The sequence below is a fragment of the Branchiostoma belcheri genome, unplaced genomic scaffold (genome assembly GCF_001625305.1).
Source record: "Branchiostoma belcheri isolate BF01 breed outbred unplaced genomic scaffold, Haploidv18h27 scaffold84, whole genome shotgun sequence".
Classification (NCBI taxonomy): Eukaryota; Metazoa; Chordata; class Leptocardii; order Amphioxiformes; family Branchiostomatidae; genus Branchiostoma; species Branchiostoma belcheri.
In genome coordinates, this window is record NW_017804509.1 from 27,143 (window position 1) to 45,142 (window position 18,000).

At 41.3% G+C, this 18,000-nt stretch overlaps 1 protein-coding gene across 1 annotated transcript; it reads left to right on the forward strand.

Moving 5' to 3' along the window:
- Positions 1 to 5,303: 5,303 nt before the first annotated feature.
- Positions 5,304 to 15,007, forward strand: LOC109486929 (dorsal root ganglia homeobox protein-like). Its single transcript, XM_019790834.1, has 5 exons — positions 5,304 to 5,979; positions 11,898 to 12,050; positions 12,617 to 12,807; positions 13,272 to 13,412; positions 13,902 to 15,007. Exons 1-5 carry the CDS (start codon positions 5,772 to 5,774, stop codon positions 14,163 to 14,165), a joined length of 957 nt encoding a protein of 318 aa, XP_019646393.1. The 5' UTR covers positions 5,304 to 5,771; the 3' UTR covers positions 14,166 to 15,007.
- Positions 15,008 to 18,000: the final 2,993 nt, after the last annotated feature.

An 18,000-nucleotide genomic window follows, 5' to 3' on the forward strand; every position in this document is an offset into this window, starting at 1 on the left:
TCCCAACTTTCTTCAGACCATGGTTGGGAGGTAGTGGTGAGAAAGGTCATCTGTGGGATTACGTCAGCTAGGTTGTCTACCGATCTTCAAAACTTGTCGGTGTAGGCTACAAATTTTGACAATCAAACTCGATAAAGACCTATTCTTCATAGATGCGACCAGAGGAGCAAACTGAAGCATGAATAGAATGAATTCTAGGCTACTTCGGACCCAGCGCCGGCCTCAGTTGGGGAGTTGTCAGGAGTAAAGTCGTGATGAGGTCATGAGTGTGTGACAGGGGTTACAGCATCGCTACGTCGCTACTCTACAACAGGAACTACTTGACTAATTTGCATCATCCTTGTCTAGACTTGTCTAACTTTGTTTCCTTTTGGACTTTCAAAAAATTGTATTTACTTATTTCCTTATCAATCAATAGTTCGTACTTATAAACCTGCTTTTCTGACAACTCTCCCGTGTCACTGACGAAAGGTAGTGGACGCTACCTGAAACGTCTGACCGTTTCCAAAATCATATCCAGTTGCTTGCTGTCATGAGTAACAATTTTTTTTTTTGCGTATAGCATCAACATTTCACATGGTCAGCCCTTTCTAAGTTTGCCTGGAGATTGGGGCCTCCCGGAATGCCTCCATCAGATATCGTTAAAAAGAGAAGCCCACTTGAGGTCTCCACTTCCACTTGTAGGTCTGTAACCGGGCGACTTTCGCCGGAGTCAGGCCGACTTATAACTCTGTAGCCTGGAGACTTGAAACCCAGCAAAAATTCACAAGACGTCATTCGAAAACAAGTTCCACGTTTGCTGGACGAGATTAATCGATAAACAGCAAATTGAAAAATAACGCACATGTAATGTATTTTGTACAGTCGTGAATTTACCCGCCCGAGGTGTATATTTGTTATGAGTTGTGGGGCCTCGGCGGTAACAAAAACGTTGTTAGGTCGAAAACAACGGCATACTTTCATCTGTTGGCCGCAAACAGTTTTGCAAACAGTTCGATTAAAATGTCTCTCTTCCCCCGAACCGCATCAGCGCCGGCGCTACGCTGGTATGACACACAGCAATGACATGCTATGTATGGTACACAAAGGCCACACTGATTTAATTTTATGGATGACATCTGCGTGCTCATTGATATTCGTCTGTTCTAAAAAAAATTCCGAGGAGGTTGAAGCCTGGATGCCATCTTCAGTCATTCATTGTGGCTACCGAGAGTAGGGAGCCGGCGGTAACTACGGAGGACGTCACCCAGGCTGTCGACGCTCCATGGAACTCTATAACTCAGTATAGTGACGACTTATAAATGCTGCAAATTTAAAAGGCCAGCATGTGCCGGCCTGTGTATGTTGTAAAAGTATTTATGTACAACCGCAAATTCAAAATACCAGAATACCAGTTTTGCATAATTGTGGTTTATCAGCATTTTTTTGGGGTTGGACTTTTTATACACCCGCTCGTATTAGCTTTGGGGTCTTCAGAGGATGTCATCGATTAAACTAAGTCAGTGTGGCCTCATTATTATAGTTCAAAAGTCATATTTATAGGAGTGGCGATGTATAGTGCAAACTCATAAATGCTGCAAAACTCCAGCATATATAATAGGCTTGTAATTGTGTATGTCATGTACAAATGCGCAATACCAGCTTTGCATTCTCTGGACAGGACTCTTTTTTATTTGCCCGCTCGCATTGAGGATGTCACCCATAAAATCAAGTCGGTGTGGCCTAATTATTATAGTTCAAAAGTCATATTTATACTAAATTATAGGAGTGGTGATGTATGTATTTTCGGTAATTTCGTGTGTGTATGTAACTTTTTTATTCGCCCGCTCGCATGTAGTTTTGGGGTCTTCAAAGGGGTACATTATCCACAAAATTAAGTCAATGTGGCCTAATTATTATAGTTCAAAAGTCATATTTATAGGAGTGTCGATGCCTGTATCGGCGGCGCGGTAATTGTGTGTGTGTATGTACACTTCTGATTATGGCGGGGGGCGGCCATACTTTCATATCTCCGACCCACAGCTATGCCGGGGAGCCGGCCAATCAGGGGATGATCCGGGCCGATCACGTTGCCAGGCAACCAATGAGGGCGGTTAGGAGAAGATCGGAATTCATCACGTATCCTGTGTGTAAATGTTACCGGTTTGTGGGACATTTTTGGTACATACCTTCTAAAACACCTTAGTGTTAGGTGGGTTGTTTTATGATTTAAAAGAGACGTGTTTTATAGAAAGTGGTCTTCTGTCAATAGTTTGGTTGCCGTATTTGGTAGTATTCCATTTGACGGTAGATAGATTAATATGGGCCATTATTGGATTCTAATAATTAAATGGCTTAAACAATGCAACTGTTTTCCACTTTATCTTCCGTTCTTAAGTTCTACTTAAAACTAATGGTTTAAAAGTGAGGTCTTTAACCGAAATACTGCAGAGGTTATCATAATCTCACAGATCCCGGGCTCTGATTCTTTCTCAAACGAATTTATCTTTGTACGCCCGCACAGAAAATTCTGCAGTAGCACAGATGTATATTAGCGAAGAAAAATTTTCTAGCCCGGTAATTTACTTCTATCTACTCTTAGATAAGCACAAATGCTCTTTTACTTTCTAGATGTTAGAGATAGAGTTGTCTCAGAGTGTCGAGTTGCTTACAACAACTGTTTTCGCATCATAATGTCATTACCCAGATTTTGCCAGTGAAATGTTTGTTTACAATAGGACTGACACATTTGACGCTACATGGCGCAAACAATGCTATTCTTTCATATCCTGTCTGTACAACTCCTCAAACAACATTATCCAATCTGTTCTGATCAAATCTGATGTAATATCCCGCAACAGATTCTTCCGCAATATCTGGGCCCGTCTGTACGTATAGACATGTTTTTTTACTGCTGTCATTGTGTGTACATTGTATTTTTATCTGTATGTTTTATATGGACGAGTTATGCCTGAAATAAAAAATAAAGATTAAAGATATAAGTCACAACAGGCTGCGTTATCCACGAATAGTCCTCACCAGACTAACAATGCGGGTTCAAAAATAGTAAATTTTAGCCAAATAGAAAGACTAATTCAACCAGGGGAGTTTAGTCACAGTACAGTTCTCTTACCTTCCCGTGGACTGACTCTCCTGGTCAACTATTTCCCATTATGAAACAAGTTTAAAGTGTAATTTCCAACACAAAAAATTGGACTCACCCAAATTTTCGACTGTACAACTCCAGTCTTTGTCAAGTCTTTGTCCATTCCTTGACAAAGACTGGAGTTGTACGGTCGAAAATTTGGGTGAGTCCAATTTTTTGTGTTGGATATTACACTTTAAACTGTTTCAAAATGACTTCTACCAACACAGATAAACTTTCAAGATATTCCCCATTTTGCCAAATTCTACCCTCCGTACCCCCTAGTAAGGCCTAGTGGAACCTAGTCCATCGCTACGGGCCTCTCACTCCGTAACTTAGTTGCAAGAACTCTTGGCAGCCGTGAGCCATTGATTGGGGACAAATACGCTGTACTAATATTAGAGCTTTTAACCTATTTCAGGCCTTCACCTTGTCAAGCCTTGAGTGGCTGTTACTCCCTGTGGTATGTTGTGGCATGCAGCAAAAATAGTTGTAACTGAAATTCCAACATAGGTTGTATTTTATGCATATTTCATTTTGCAAGTATTATGTGAACTTAATTGACACAACAAAAGTACAGCGACTTTCGTAAGGTCTTAAACTACCGTGTAGACATACAGTAACAGACAGATACGTTGGTACAAAAAAATTTACCTACGTGCAAAAGCAATAGATGAATCAATTTATACTATTTGTTCTAAGGTCTAAACATCACTTGATACATTTACCTATTTGTACACAGTATAGTATTCAATATCTTTACTGGAAGGTTTTTACCAAAGGAATGTTGCTAAGACTTTGTTCCTGCCATATTCGTCTTGAAAAAGAAAATTTTGAGAAACTTCCTTCTGCCAAATCTTATCATTTATCAGTTCTTCCTTGCGCTATGGACTAAAGACAACACACCAAAAATGTACACGTAAATTCCTAGGATATCATTACTCTAAATTTCTGTCAACATCAGATTCTTACTCTACCAACCTTCTTGTTTACTGAAGACAATATGAAGATAACTTCTTAGGAATCCTTCCGCCACATTTTTAAGATATCCAACTCCTGTTGACTAAGGACAATGTAAAAGTAAACTGCATAGGAATCCCGTGAATCACCGTCCGTCCATGACGACCTGTTTGTATAACCTTCCGGGGCACGTCGATATCTTCTTTTGTATTCTCTGATTCACGACAAAGTTATGTGTCATTCCATAGATTATGCTCTAAGATACAGGATTTATGTTTGCATAAGTGATACCTTCAGTTTGTAATGTTCGTCTTTAATTGAGAGAGTCATTGTCTTGATTAGAAAGCAATCACCAGACGAAAAGACGGGCAGTGTTTCTTGTCCTCTGGGTTTAAGTGTAGGCTTCATCTTTGTACAAACCTGCAGCAATTTTGAATAAGTTGGGCAAAAATAATACTAGGAAGAAAATCTGAGTATAGGTATCAAGCTCTGTGTCAACATTCTAGAAAAAAAAGGAAGCCTTCAGGGAAGATCTGTGGTTCTGTAAGAAGGTAACTTGTAAACAGCTTATTTTATTTTAGGGGCAAATTACTAGAATTATACAAATACACGAATGAATTGTCTACTGCATTCTCAGAGAGTGTGCACTGCCAGGTCTTTCTCTGTGTGATCATGAAGAACTCATGCTTATTTCTTTTTCTTTCTTGTCTTCATCAGCACATCATCAGTGTTCTCAAACAAATTAATGCTTTTGTCTCCAGTTCATCCACTACTTAGAAACATGCAGGACACCAATAAAAACCCGATCATGATAGCGATAACAAATACTTAATTTTGTAAGGTTACATATTACAGATAATTAAAGCTAAAAACATTCGTTTCATATCTACAGAATTACGGTATCAAATAGGATAAAACGCAAGCTATAAAAACATCACAAACTATGAGTTCAAGGCACTTATCTTTCTATCTCTGTACGTTTCTAAACATACTGTATATAAAGAGTTCTATGGCCGTTCCCGACATGCCCCATTGCCGCCATGTTGACCCACGGTGGGGTTCCTATAGTTAATTAGCCGGTGTAATCTCTCCCCTTTATCAAACACGACTCTCCAATCTCTCCCCTTTATCAAACACGGCTCTCCAAACGCCGTAAAACAAAAACCTTATCAGGACGGCCTCAAGCACATTGTTGTTCCGCACGGTAGGAAACACAGACAGACGTCCCGAGGAAAGGGTTTGCCTCTAGACGGCAGGTCCGGACACGAAAAAGAACAACTCACCTGCCGACCTCTCAAGCCAGGTGTGCAGGTGGTTCGATCGAACGACTTCGCAGACGACGTTTGGAGACCCAGGATCGAACCTTTGTTGTCAAGGTCAACTCGTCCTTCAGCAGCAAGAAAAATCATGGCGTCCACCGACTTGTAAACACCTCATTGTCGTCGCCGACGGGAAGAACATTTGAGAACTGACAGACTTTTTCGTCCAAGTTGTTGTACAGTGTACACCCTTACCCGACTGCTTACTACAAGTATGCACTACGCCTATCTCTGGTAAGGGTTCCAAGCATAGACTAGTACAGTGACTGTACCCTTACTGAGAAAACTTTAAAAAACTGGAATAGTTAGGATTTTTATAGTACTTTTTCAACTCGGTCTCTGTCTGGGGAACACTGTCGCGGTGAACAATGGACCTGTCAACAATCCCGACGCTGAGACATTCCATCGAGAACATCCTCGGGCGGCCGCCGGCGGTTCCTCGGTGGCAGGAGCGCCCTCACGCCGAGGGCCGGGACTCCTGCTCCCCGGTAGGGCCCATCGACTACAGCCTGCACGCTCTCACCTCGCAAGACCACAGTAGTGGTCATAAGGAGCAGGACTCGGTAGATTTCTCAGGTACGTGGTGCTTTTCAACTGGCCTCTACCTGGCTTTCGGAGCGACTTGAAAGAGTAATAAAAAGGGGAGTTAGTCCGCCAAAGAGTACAATTTGGAGTGGTAACTTAGTGGTTTTTATCAGTCAGTGAGACCAACTCCCCTGGCATGTTATCTGTCTATTTGGTCAATTTCTACTATTTCCAGTCGCTTGTAGCGTGTCGAAGCGTGTGGTAGAATTAACTTTCCGTGCAATTTACTGTTTATAGTATTATAGAACAGAGAGTGAACGTAAGTCAATGTACACCTAGTGCCTTCTTTCTAGTTTTTGAGTGCGAAGTGGTTTATTTCTCAGGTATGTCGTGGTTTAGCTGTCGTGGTTTAGCTACCAGGCTTTCAGAAGCGACTGGAAATAGTAAAAATTGGCCGAACATGCCAGGGGAGTTGGAAACTTAGTGGTTTTTAGCAGACCAAATCCCCTGGCATGTTATTTGTCTATTTGGCCAATTTCTACTCTTCTAGGAGCCTGGTAGAGACTAGTTTTAATACCGTTTATCGTCTTATAAAAGAGAGAATGAACCGCAAATCACTGGCACATGTTCCAAATCACTAAGTTATAAATAAAGGAGGGTGCACCAAACAAAGTTGACATGCCAAATCGTGCCTCCTTGCTAGTTTTATGAAAACACTGGAATTCAATCTCTATTAGTCGAACGTGTGAAATAAAATACGTTCTTTCAACGACAGACCTTCCCTCTTTTAAATATGGGCTAGATTTGCTACAGGGACATATTTTCTTGCATAAAAAATTAGTTCTTTAAGTTTTAGTAAGTAGTTTGAAAACAAGAAGTAGTAACAGTTACATATTTCTGCTTTACCTCGATTCGACACTTTAGCGGCAAGATCGTTAAGATAGGTACATACCAATGTATATAAGCGACAAACTTAAGGATTATGTGTGTATCAAAACCTTAACGGGTATCACATTGTTGCGGTTGAAGTTTAGGCCAAAGCTATAAAAACAATACAGAAAAGTACTCAGAGTGGTTTTTCTGTTTCTTTTCATTGCAACATTTATTGACAGAACATGATGACGGAACACTCAAGTTATATTCATGCCGCCACCGACACACAAGGCAAAACATATACATAAAGCATTTTCTTTTCTGTTGTTACATGATAACGATAATGTTATTATGTGTACGATATGATTTATACGTCTCACGCATATTTGCTTCTTATCCAGAAATCACTTTTAAAGTGGGTACATGAACCCATTTCCTCAGTAACACTCTCTACATAACACATACAATATCATGTTAGCCTTCACAATGTTAGATCAGGCAAAGATATTTCAGCTCACATGCTTTTCACTGGAGTCTGCTACCGCTAAACGACCAAACATTTGACAAATCCCTCAACGAATTTCATGGAAAAGGGACGAATTTTGTCACGTTTTACATTTTTCTGTTGCCATTAAAATCGCGCTTTTACATCGCGCATCATATTCCATATTATGAAACCATTGGTCGCACAAATCCAAAGTGCTGCTATACATATACGCATGTTACGTTCCAGGTAAACAGTATACCTATAGGACACAAAACTCACAGTGCTTTGATACAGGAAAGTTTGTCACAGGAAATTTTATTGAAAATACATGCCCAAATGCTAATTGCAGATACAAACAACAAGTGCGAAAAACAAGATACATGTACAATGATATGAGAGACTTTGTGACATTCTACAACATACGTGGTACTAGTTTTGTTGGGTTTGACTTCTTCTTTTGAGGCAGTGGGAGACGAATATAGGATATAGGACAAATATAGGATGATAACAAGACGCCTACAGTCTATGCTAAGTCTTGTAAACATGTGTTTTTGTGTTGATTTAGTTGAAGACCCTGACGCCACAGAACTTTACACTAACTTTACAGCCCGCTCGGCCCATATTTACCGGCAAACAGCGCCGACATGAAAAGAGCCGAGTTACGATAATAATCTGGGTTATGGCAGTTTTTATGGCTGGAGACGAAAATACACAAACCGGTCCTCAAGATGGGAGCGGACAGGTACGGGATATATGGGAATCGGGGTCTTGGGAATAGATTAGTACATAGTACGTTTAAGCCTAAGTTGTCATATGTTCAGGCAACCTCTAACAGACTTCGGGATGCGGCTGAAAAGAGTAGAAATTGGCCAGAGAAGTGGTTCTCCTAACCATCTCCCCTGGCATGTTGTCTATTTGACCAAATTCCACTCTTTTCAGCCGCTTCCAGAAGCCTGGTAGAGGTTAACGTTCAGGAATTTCCGACGACTGTGTTGAAGGAGAGCTAGCCACACCTTGAGCATGTTAAAGATCCCACCACACTTTAATATCGAAAAGGGTCCATCGTGACATGAGTGGTTCAAACCTTACAGTCCATGTACTTGTAACTATAATGCCGGCAGTTTACCAGTTAGGCGAAACATACAAAAAGAATTTCATAACCTCAGCGGGGGTTGCTTGTTGAATGTTGGTACAGTTGTTTTGAGATAGCCCTAAAAACTCAACTTTTAAGTTAATCTTTGAATGTTTCAGCCTACACTGTATAGCCTTGCCTTGCACCATGAGTTGTATCTCTCACTGTATTGGTCACTTGCTAGAACAATCTGAGTGGTCTGATATGTTTCCACAACCAAGGAGGCTAAATATTTCCATACAACCTCCCTCTCGATACAACTTTCAAAGATGACATGGGTCAAGCTCTAGGTCGAATCGTTTATACTCCAGCCATATATGACTTGTATATCTGACCGTATTGTTCGCTCCATGTAAGATATGAATTGTAAGAACAACCTTGGACACTGGGTTTTTGTTCATACAACTTTGCAAGATGGCCAAGACTCTAGTTCTTACTTTAATCATAGAGGTAGAAACTCTACCTTACTCTTACTTAAATCGCACTAGGCTTTGGCCGTGCCCTATGCCGATGACTTGTATATCTAAGCGTGCATTGTTCGCTTCATGTAAGCTAGGAATTGTAAGAATAACCGGCGCTGTGGACGAAGGGGTTTGTCTATACAACTTTGCAAGATGACCGAGACTCTAGCTCTTACTTTAGTCGTACCAGTCTTTGGCCGCGCCTTGTGCCATGACTTGTATACTTGACTGTATTGTTCGCTCCATTTAAGCCAGGAATTGTAAGAACAATCTGAGTGATTGTGACTTGTTTCTACAACCAAGGAGGCTACATATCTCAGTACAATCTCCTTGCTACAATTCTGCTACAACTACCTCCTTGCTACAAGTTCTAAGTCGAATGGTTCCAGCCTTTGGCCGTGCCCTGTACCCATGAGTCTGTATATCTGACCGTGTATTGTTCGCTCCATGTAGGCCAGGAATTGTAAAAACAATCTGAGTTATCGAGACTTGTTTCTACAACCAATGTATTTCCTAGTATAATCTTAAATCTCATTGCTGCAACTTTGAAAGATGGCTGTTGGTCAAGCTCTATGTAGAATTGTTTGGCGTTCAGTCACGCCTTGTATCGGCCATGACTTGTACATGTATCTTACTTTACTAGAAATTCGCTCCATGTAGGCCATGAATTGTAAGAATACCCTGAGCAAATCTGACTTGTTTCTACAACCAAGGAGGCTACATATCCCCCCACAACCTCCTCGATACACTTTGAAAGATGACATAGGTCAAGCTCCAGCGTACGCCCTATGCCCATGACTTGTATATCTGACCGTGTATTGTTCGCTCCATGTACACCAGGAATTGTAAGAATAACCGGCGTGTCGGCCGCTTGTTTATACAATAGAGCGGGTAATTGTTGGAGGTACCATTCGGTGCCGGAGTTCAATTAGATTAAGTGGCGGCATAATTAAGGTACAATGGACCATAAATTCGCGGGGCCGAGTTTATTAGTTCCCTCGGCCGCCGGTTACCGGGTAGTGGGCGAGGGGAGGAGGCGGTACGGCCGGGAACGGGGGACCGGAGCTACACGGGATCTGATAAAGCAGGTTGTTTATGACTTTAACGATAGACAGAGAGGAACACAAAGGTTAGAAAATGTCACAAAGGGGCGGGACTGTGAACAATGTCGGAGCAGGCTAGGGAGCGTTTTTGGCAGAAAATTCAATAGATAGCTTTTTTACAACACTTACAGTTTGACAAGTGTGCAAAGGTTTAGGCGTAACTGGTCGTTCAGTGCAAGAAGGTTGAATACAAGTGTAAGCTGGTGTGTAAGCTGGTGTGTTGCGCCGAAGGGTGGTTATACAGGCTTAAATATACAGATACAGCCAGCTGCCGCCGCGCCGCGTGCCTGCGAAACTGGTGTGTCACGTCGAATTATGGTTATACCAATGCAACTGTACAGATATAGGCTATGCCTCTAGAGAAGCTTAGAGAATTTGACAAAGGGGCGGGACAGGGAGTTAAAGGTTTTTGGGGGAGGAGGGGGAGTTTGTATGGAAAATAAACCAATGCAATTTTTCATCTTTTGGGATAGTCAACTTTCCTCCTATATGAAATAATCTCTATATTTGACGTCATTCATTTTTAATCATACTCGACTGTATTCGTCCAACAACAACAGCAACAAAAACTTTTATTACCAAGGAGGTTAAAAAATCGAATTTACAGCTCCTTGTTTTTTTTTTTACATAACGAAAGTTTTCAAGTTCACAAGCAAGTAAGAACTTACGAAGCTTAAAAATCGTTTTCTTAACTTTGGATTAGGGACAGGTATGTTAAGCTTTTTTGAGCACTAGAAACAGATCTACGTCTTCTAATACTTCAATACTTCTAAGTATTGCCATTTTTGCTTCCAGCTATAGTCTGGTACAGATTCTAAGACCATTACTAACAATGGGTATCGGTTACAGACACAAACAATAGGTCATTGAGACGCAAACTTTGCCCAGAGATTAGCCCCGGATTACAGCGGCGAGGCAAAGCCGGCGTGTTGGACTTGCATTAGGCTAATCCCTATGACGCAATGCCGCTACTCTACAATCAGAGGTTTGGGTTTTGGCGTATTTTTGGCGTGTTTCATGCTTTTTTTAAAATCGGTTTTAATCTTTTTTTGCACTGGAATTTTTTCATGTGTTGGGATGGCGTAAAAAAATTCAGTGGAAAAAAGAAACCCCGATAAAAAGCCTAATTAAGCCAAAAATAAGCCCAAACCCAAACCTCTGATTTTAGAGTACAATGCTGCCGCCGTGTTGACTGGCCGTGTAAGCCTATTACACAGTGTGGGGAGTCAACACACTTCACAATGCAGAATGGCGGGGGGCTAAACTTTGCGTAATGAATTACGACTTTCTGTGAGATAAAGAGATGTGATCTGAAGGGTGCCGACTTTTGATGACTGGTTTATTTATTCATTCATACCATGGAGTGAAAAGTTCATACATACAATCATATGGTACACGTGTGGAGGTCATGGCAGCCCAGGGTTGAATTGCGGACCCTTCTTACAAATCGCCAGCTTTTAAATGTTTTATATACAAATTAAGGAACGTAATTATGTTAAATCTAGAGCGTCAGGTTTAAAAGTCTCAGTAGCAGGTTACTGGATGGATCCAGTCTTCCGACCAGACAAGACCTCATTTCTTAACCAGTTTCTTTGGTGCGCATGCGAAGAGGTAACTCTAGTGATGCCAACTGAAACGTATAGTCTTTAACTAACGGCGTTGGTTGAAAAACTTAAATTGCCACTATATGCACTAAAAAGGACATTTAAAGTACCTTTACCGTGGGCTCACTTTCATGGCAAATTATTCATGTTATTACTGCCTAATTCTGCCTACTTTAACAGACTCCCAACACTGAGATAAGAAACATCATCTGCAAAATTATTCATGGAAAAGTCTCTATTAGTATTTTTTTCTGTTAAAAGTCAGAGAAAGTTTACCAAAATTTTAACCTAATGATATATCATTTACAGATACAAAAGGGCAGTTCTTCGCCAGTGATGACGTCAGGTCTCCCGGCGGCGATGACATCGAGGTTCCCGACGGTGACGTCACGGACGCTGACGTGTATGACGTAGGCGGCGACAGCGCGTCGGAGACCGGACGGGAGTCGGTGTGCAGCGGAGGTTGGTAACTGTTTCACATGTAATTTTAACTGGTTCTATTTTACCATAGTATCTTACTAGTATAATATGATATGATATGATATATGAAATATGATATGATATGATAAAATATAATATAATATTCACCTATACTACGTAACTACGCCTACTGTCAAAGATAACAATACTTTTGTAACTGTTTTTATCAAAGTGTGATTAGTATAAATTCGGCTTTAAGTATTACACACTGCGAATACCAATAAAGCCATCTTGTATCTTATCATGAAAGTTCATCTGTGTTGGTAGTTACATGTTTAAAGTTAAAACTTTTGGTCCAACACAAAAAAAAAACTTCTCTCACCTAGAGCTTTCGACCAGTCACTCTGGTCTTCCTCAGTAGACTGACCCAGTGAGGCTTGTCACGTGGCTCCTTTGAAGTGTGACGTCAACACTGGGTCAAAGGTATCTTGTAGACGATGTCGGCCCCCGTCGCGGTTCAATGAAGGGTGATGGGCCCATGGCTTCCATCTCCCCTCTCAAGAAATAGTCTTGTTCAGTGTCCAAAATCTTTTATCTTGTATCTTGAGGCGGGACGGATGCCTCGGTTTCAGAAGAGGGTCCCGAGAGGAGGGTGAAGCGCATGCGCAGGGTGAGGACGACCTTCTCTGCGGAACAGCTGAAGGCGCTAGAGGACGTGTTCAAGGTCACGCATTACCCGGATGTACACACACGGGAACAGCTGGCCAGGAAAACCAAGCTGCCGGAGGCCAGAGTTCAGGTCAGGAGAATTGGAAATAACGTTTTGAAATTAAACTTTATTGAAAATAAATGACCGAACGTTTGTTGCACACGACTAAGCAAGAAAGCAAAAAAAAAAAAGAATAGACGAACGAAAGAGTTGCAGATATGAAGGGACAAAATGGAAAAAAACTGGTAGATTATTTTATTTTATTTTCCAACATTTCATGACTAGACATGGTGAACGCCACAAACGCAGAGGTCAAAATACAGGATAGGACATACTCATGTTCACTTGACTTAAGTGAGTCGTGTATAGTGCCTTACACAATGGCACAAGATCAGTGGCATGTCAGGACTTAAACCCGGGACCTCTTGGTTCCGAGTCGAGCACTCTGCTGTACGGCGCCACACGATCCCACTTGTAGATGCATCAATGGTTAAGAGAGAAACAAAGTTTAACAGAATGGACTTTTCAACCTCTTCCTTCTTGCCCCTATCCAGATCTGGTTCCAGAACAGACGAGCGAAGTGGCGGAAGTACGAGAAACTGACGAACTTCGGCGGGCTGGGGTTTCTCCAGAACACCGACATGGCCATGGTGCCTGCGCCTCATACTGCGGCTATCACACGGGTGGATCCTAAGGTACGGATACACACTCCGTCCCTTGTCTGTTTCATTTCAACTTTTCTCTCTAAAACACCCTCTTTCATTCTCTTTTGCTCTCCTACCGTCTGCCTGTGTGTCTTTCGTGCATACTTTACGTATTTCATTGAGATTTGCCACATTTGTAGAAGGATTGACGTAACACTAAAAGGTGACTATCACCTCTTCAAAGATGTCAAACCTGATACCAGACTGTAAGGTTTGAACCACTCACACCAGGAAGGTCCCCTACTCTTTGCTATGAGTGTGGTGATCCTTCGTTTGTTCTCTAATCTTTCGGTAGTAGTATTTAGATCCTTAAGACGAATGTTTGCTTTAAATTCTACTAATATATACGAGCTAGTGCATCCGTATGAGTGTAATTGCCCTGTGTTTCTTCTTGTATCCAACATGTAAAGTCGACGCAATTCGTGAGTACTTTGTACTCCCGCTATGAAAACTGAAAATTGAATTTTTAAATTATTCCAGGACAAGACCAAAGAGCGGACGCGTGCGCTCCAGCCGGGAAGCCCCGCCATCAGCCCCGTCCTACCCACAATCCACAGCGTCACGGTGCCCACCACGCTGTACACGTCACCGATCCCGTCATGCACCATCGTGCCGCTCGGCTTTCCTCCTCCGAACACGCCCGACTCCGAGACTCGGAGATGTTCGTCCATCGCCGCGCTCCGAATGAAGGCGAAGGAGTACGAAGCGGCTCTGGGGATGCAGTTCATGTACAACAAACAATGATCGTGAGAAAAGAAACGGTGATATAGATAATACATTTTCTTTCACTGTCCGTGTCAATGAATCGAACAGGTGCTGACCGCCATCTTGTTGTCCTTGATTTTTCGAAGGCCAGAAGGTCAAGACCACTTTAAAGTGCTCACTATTTTATGCCCTCCTTGTGCGCTTTATTCTTCGAATTATGTAACCTGTATACAACGAATACAACCTCTTTGAAGGGGTCAAAACATCACCCAATGTCCAAAAACGCTTGAGCTAGCATTCACTATTGTCCCTATGAAAATTAAAGTAGAAAGGCTCTATAGCATAAAATGTCACCAAGAAGTCAGAATGCGTCAAAGTTATTATTGGCTTTGTCAGAAAAAAATGTGCCAAATCTTCTTTCATCCATATATGCATATCATCCATATTATTATCAGCACTTTAAATATCATACAAACTGAAGATTTTCAGTTCAGCATAGTTAAATTGTCACAGATTTTGTAACAATTTTGCACTTTGAAATGTTGCCACCGCGTGCCACAAGCAACTGCACGTCATTATTTATACTGTGGAATCTGTGAGAAACGCACTGAAACATGGAAATACATGGATAAACATTGATATACAAAAATATGTAACTCTCAACTATGGCAAGGAATACTAGTACTGAATCGAAACATCGTATGAAGAGAGTAAGGCATATGATACAAATCAAGAAAGTTGTACAAAAACCATATAACCTCAAAACGGAGCTAATACTTATACAAAATACAAGTACATGCAATATAGATAATGTAAAAAGGTATTTTCTGTCTAAAATGTAATTTTCGAGAACTGTTTAGCATGAGTATTTGAGGAAAGTGATTTTTGACAGAAAATGTATCTTCAGATTATAGGAATAAAAGATGTACAAGTGAAATAAAATCGATGATATGCTGTGTGTTTCTGACATCGCCTTCAATTCGATGCTACACTTCCCTCATCTGATAATTAAGAAAGTTTATTGCAAATACATGCCCGAGGGCTAATTGCAGTTACAAATAACATAAGAAAGGAAATACAGTAATATGTGAGACTATATCTACGTCTAGCATTATACTATATTCTACAACATGCATGGTACTATATTTACTGGGTTTGACTTCTTCTTTTCAGGCAGTGGAAGACGAATTTACCCACTTCTTCTATAATATGTGGGTTCTTTGATTTTAGTAGTAAACATGTTTTTTTGTGGTAGGGAACGGTGGGGAAGTAAGGGAGCATTTTGGACACGGTGGTAAATAATTGTTTTCTGATGTCGTCATAAAATGGACAGTTAGAGATGAAATGAATTTCGTATTCCACTGCATTTGAGGAGCAATATTTACAAATTCTCTCCGACACAGGCAGTTTCATATATCGCCCTTTTTCGATTTCCAGGGGGTGGGCACTGATTCTAATTTTACTAATAGCGGAGCGCTGCCCGAAGTCACAGTGTTCTAGGTATTGTTCTAGACAGTATTCAGTTTTACATTTTCTATAGAATCTCAGCTTACCGGTATTAACAGACAAACTATGGAAGAAAGTTTGAATGTACATGTCTGAAAGTCTTGTCCTTAATACTTTATACATATGTTGAATATCACAGGTTGTACTATCAATATGCAGTAGGTAGGAATATCCACAGTGGTCGAGGATCTCCTTCACTCGCTGTAACAATGTCCGTCTACGACTACATGTCAGGGAATTACGTTGTAACAGGAGTGGATCAACTTGCAGAGGGTGTGTATCGGTATTAAGTTGTGTCAAGTGTGTCCAGAATTTAACAGTACGAAGGGATATATCTAAATCTAACGGGAGTCTTCCTAGTTCTGCTCTAGCAGCTACATTACTACAATTTCTATGCACCCCAAGTACATTCTTACAGAAACGGTTATGGGAACTTTCGATTGGTGAGGTCTCATTTACAGGATCTTTTCCCCAGATTTCACACCCATACAGGAGTATTGGTTTGATACAAGCGTCAAATATTCTGAGCAGGCACTTAGGAGAGACAGAAGAACGTTGTAAAGATTTGAGACTAAACATGGCTTTCCTTGCTTTGAGTGAGAGCTGTTTTTTTGCAAGAGAGAAGCTACCGGATGAGGTAATATTCAGGCCCAAGTAGCAGTAGGAGTGGACTATGTCCACTTTGTCCTGTCCAAACATAAAACTTTGGTGTGGGAAAGACCGACCAGATTTGTTAAAAATAATAACTTTCGTTTTCTTTAAATTAACTTGAAGTTTCCACTTGGCACAGAAGTCTTTCAATCTATTTAGAGCGCTTTGCAGTCCTTTATCGGACTCGGAAAGTAATACAACGTCGTCTGCGTATAACAGACACGATACAAATAAACTATGCAGAGAGGGCGGTGAGCATTCAATATCATCAAGTACATGTACTAAATCATTTATGAAAAGATTAAAAAGCGTCGGGCTAAGATTACACCCTTGTCTGACACCTTTCACAGTTGCAAATGACGGCGTTAGCCCGGATGATGTTTTGACGCATGTCTGAGGTTTGGAGTACATGCATTTAATTAACTTATAAAAATTTCCACCTACTCCCGAATCTAGCAATTTGTAGAGGAGTCCTTCTCTCCAGACGGAGTCGAAGGCTTTCTTAAAGTCAACGAAACATGAATAAATACGTCTATTTTCCGAAAGATATTTACTTAGAAGTGTGTCTATTACAAAGAGGTTGTCGCTCGTTCTGAATTTGGTCCTAAAGCCAGCTTGGTTGGGCGATATAAGTTTATTTTCATAGGGTTAGTAGCCAGGATATATGTTTGTAACATCGCCTGCATTCCGAGACTACACTTTCGTACTCGATAATATACTGTGTGTGTTTTTGACATAGCCTTCATTCCTAACAGCCTCTACCCGATAATATACTGTGTGTTTCTGACATCGCCTTCATTCCGAGACTAACAGCCTCTACCTTATAATATACTGTGTGTCTTTATGGCATCGCCTGCATTACGAGACTACCCGTGCCTACCCGATAATATACTGTGTCTGTTTCTGACATCACCTGCATTTCGAGACTACTCGTCCCCACCCCACACCGCCTGCATTTCTAGACTACACTTCCCTACCCGATAATATACTGTACGTGTTCTGACATCGCCTGTATTCCTAGACTACCAGCCCCTACCCGATAATATACTGTGTATGTTTGTGGAATCGCCTGCATTCCGAGACTACACGTGCCTACCCGATAATATACTGTGTGTGTTCTGACATCGCCTGCATTCCGAGACTAGGCGCCCCTACCCGATAATATACTGTGTGTGTTTGTGACATCGCCTGTATTCCGAGGTTTGGCGTCGCCACCCCACATCGCCTGAATGCCGAGACTACACGTGCCTACCCGATAATATACTGGGTTGTGTTTCGGAAATCGCCTGCATTTCTAGACTACACGTGCCCACCCCACATCGCCTGCATTCCGAGACTACCATCCCCTAACCCTATAATATACTGTGTGTGTTTGTGAAATCTCCTGATCATTTTACAGCCGCCCTAAACCCGTCCGGATCGGAATGGCCTTAATTAAGTATTTACTCAGGCATGATTTATGGCGAGTCGATTGATTGTTCTGATAATATTGTGAGGATATGAGCAATTACGGGTAAATAATGTGTTACTTATTATGCCGGGGCTGGGGTTATTGTGGGCAACACTGGCGCCGATGTAGTAGTACATACCTTTCTCATGAGAGTTGGGATATATGCTAGATATTGAAGGCAGAGTGGGCAAATACCCCCAGACATTTATTTTCTATTTTTTGGTTACAGGCTTTTGAAATTGTTTTTTTGTTTTTGTTTTTTCAGGC

Coding starts and splice junctions, on each gene's coding strand:
- LOC109486929 (XM_019790834.1), top strand. CDS start 5,772: ATGGACCTGTCAACAATCCCGACGCTGAGACATTCCATCGAGAACATC. Junction 5,980..11,897: donor GGACTCGGTAGATTTCTCAG/GTACGTGGTGCT, acceptor TATCATTTACAG/ATACAAAAGGGCAGTTCTTC. Junction 12,808..13,271: donor TGCCGGAGGCCAGAGTTCAG/GTCAGGAGAATT, acceptor GCCCCTATCCAG/ATCTGGTTCCAGAACAGACG.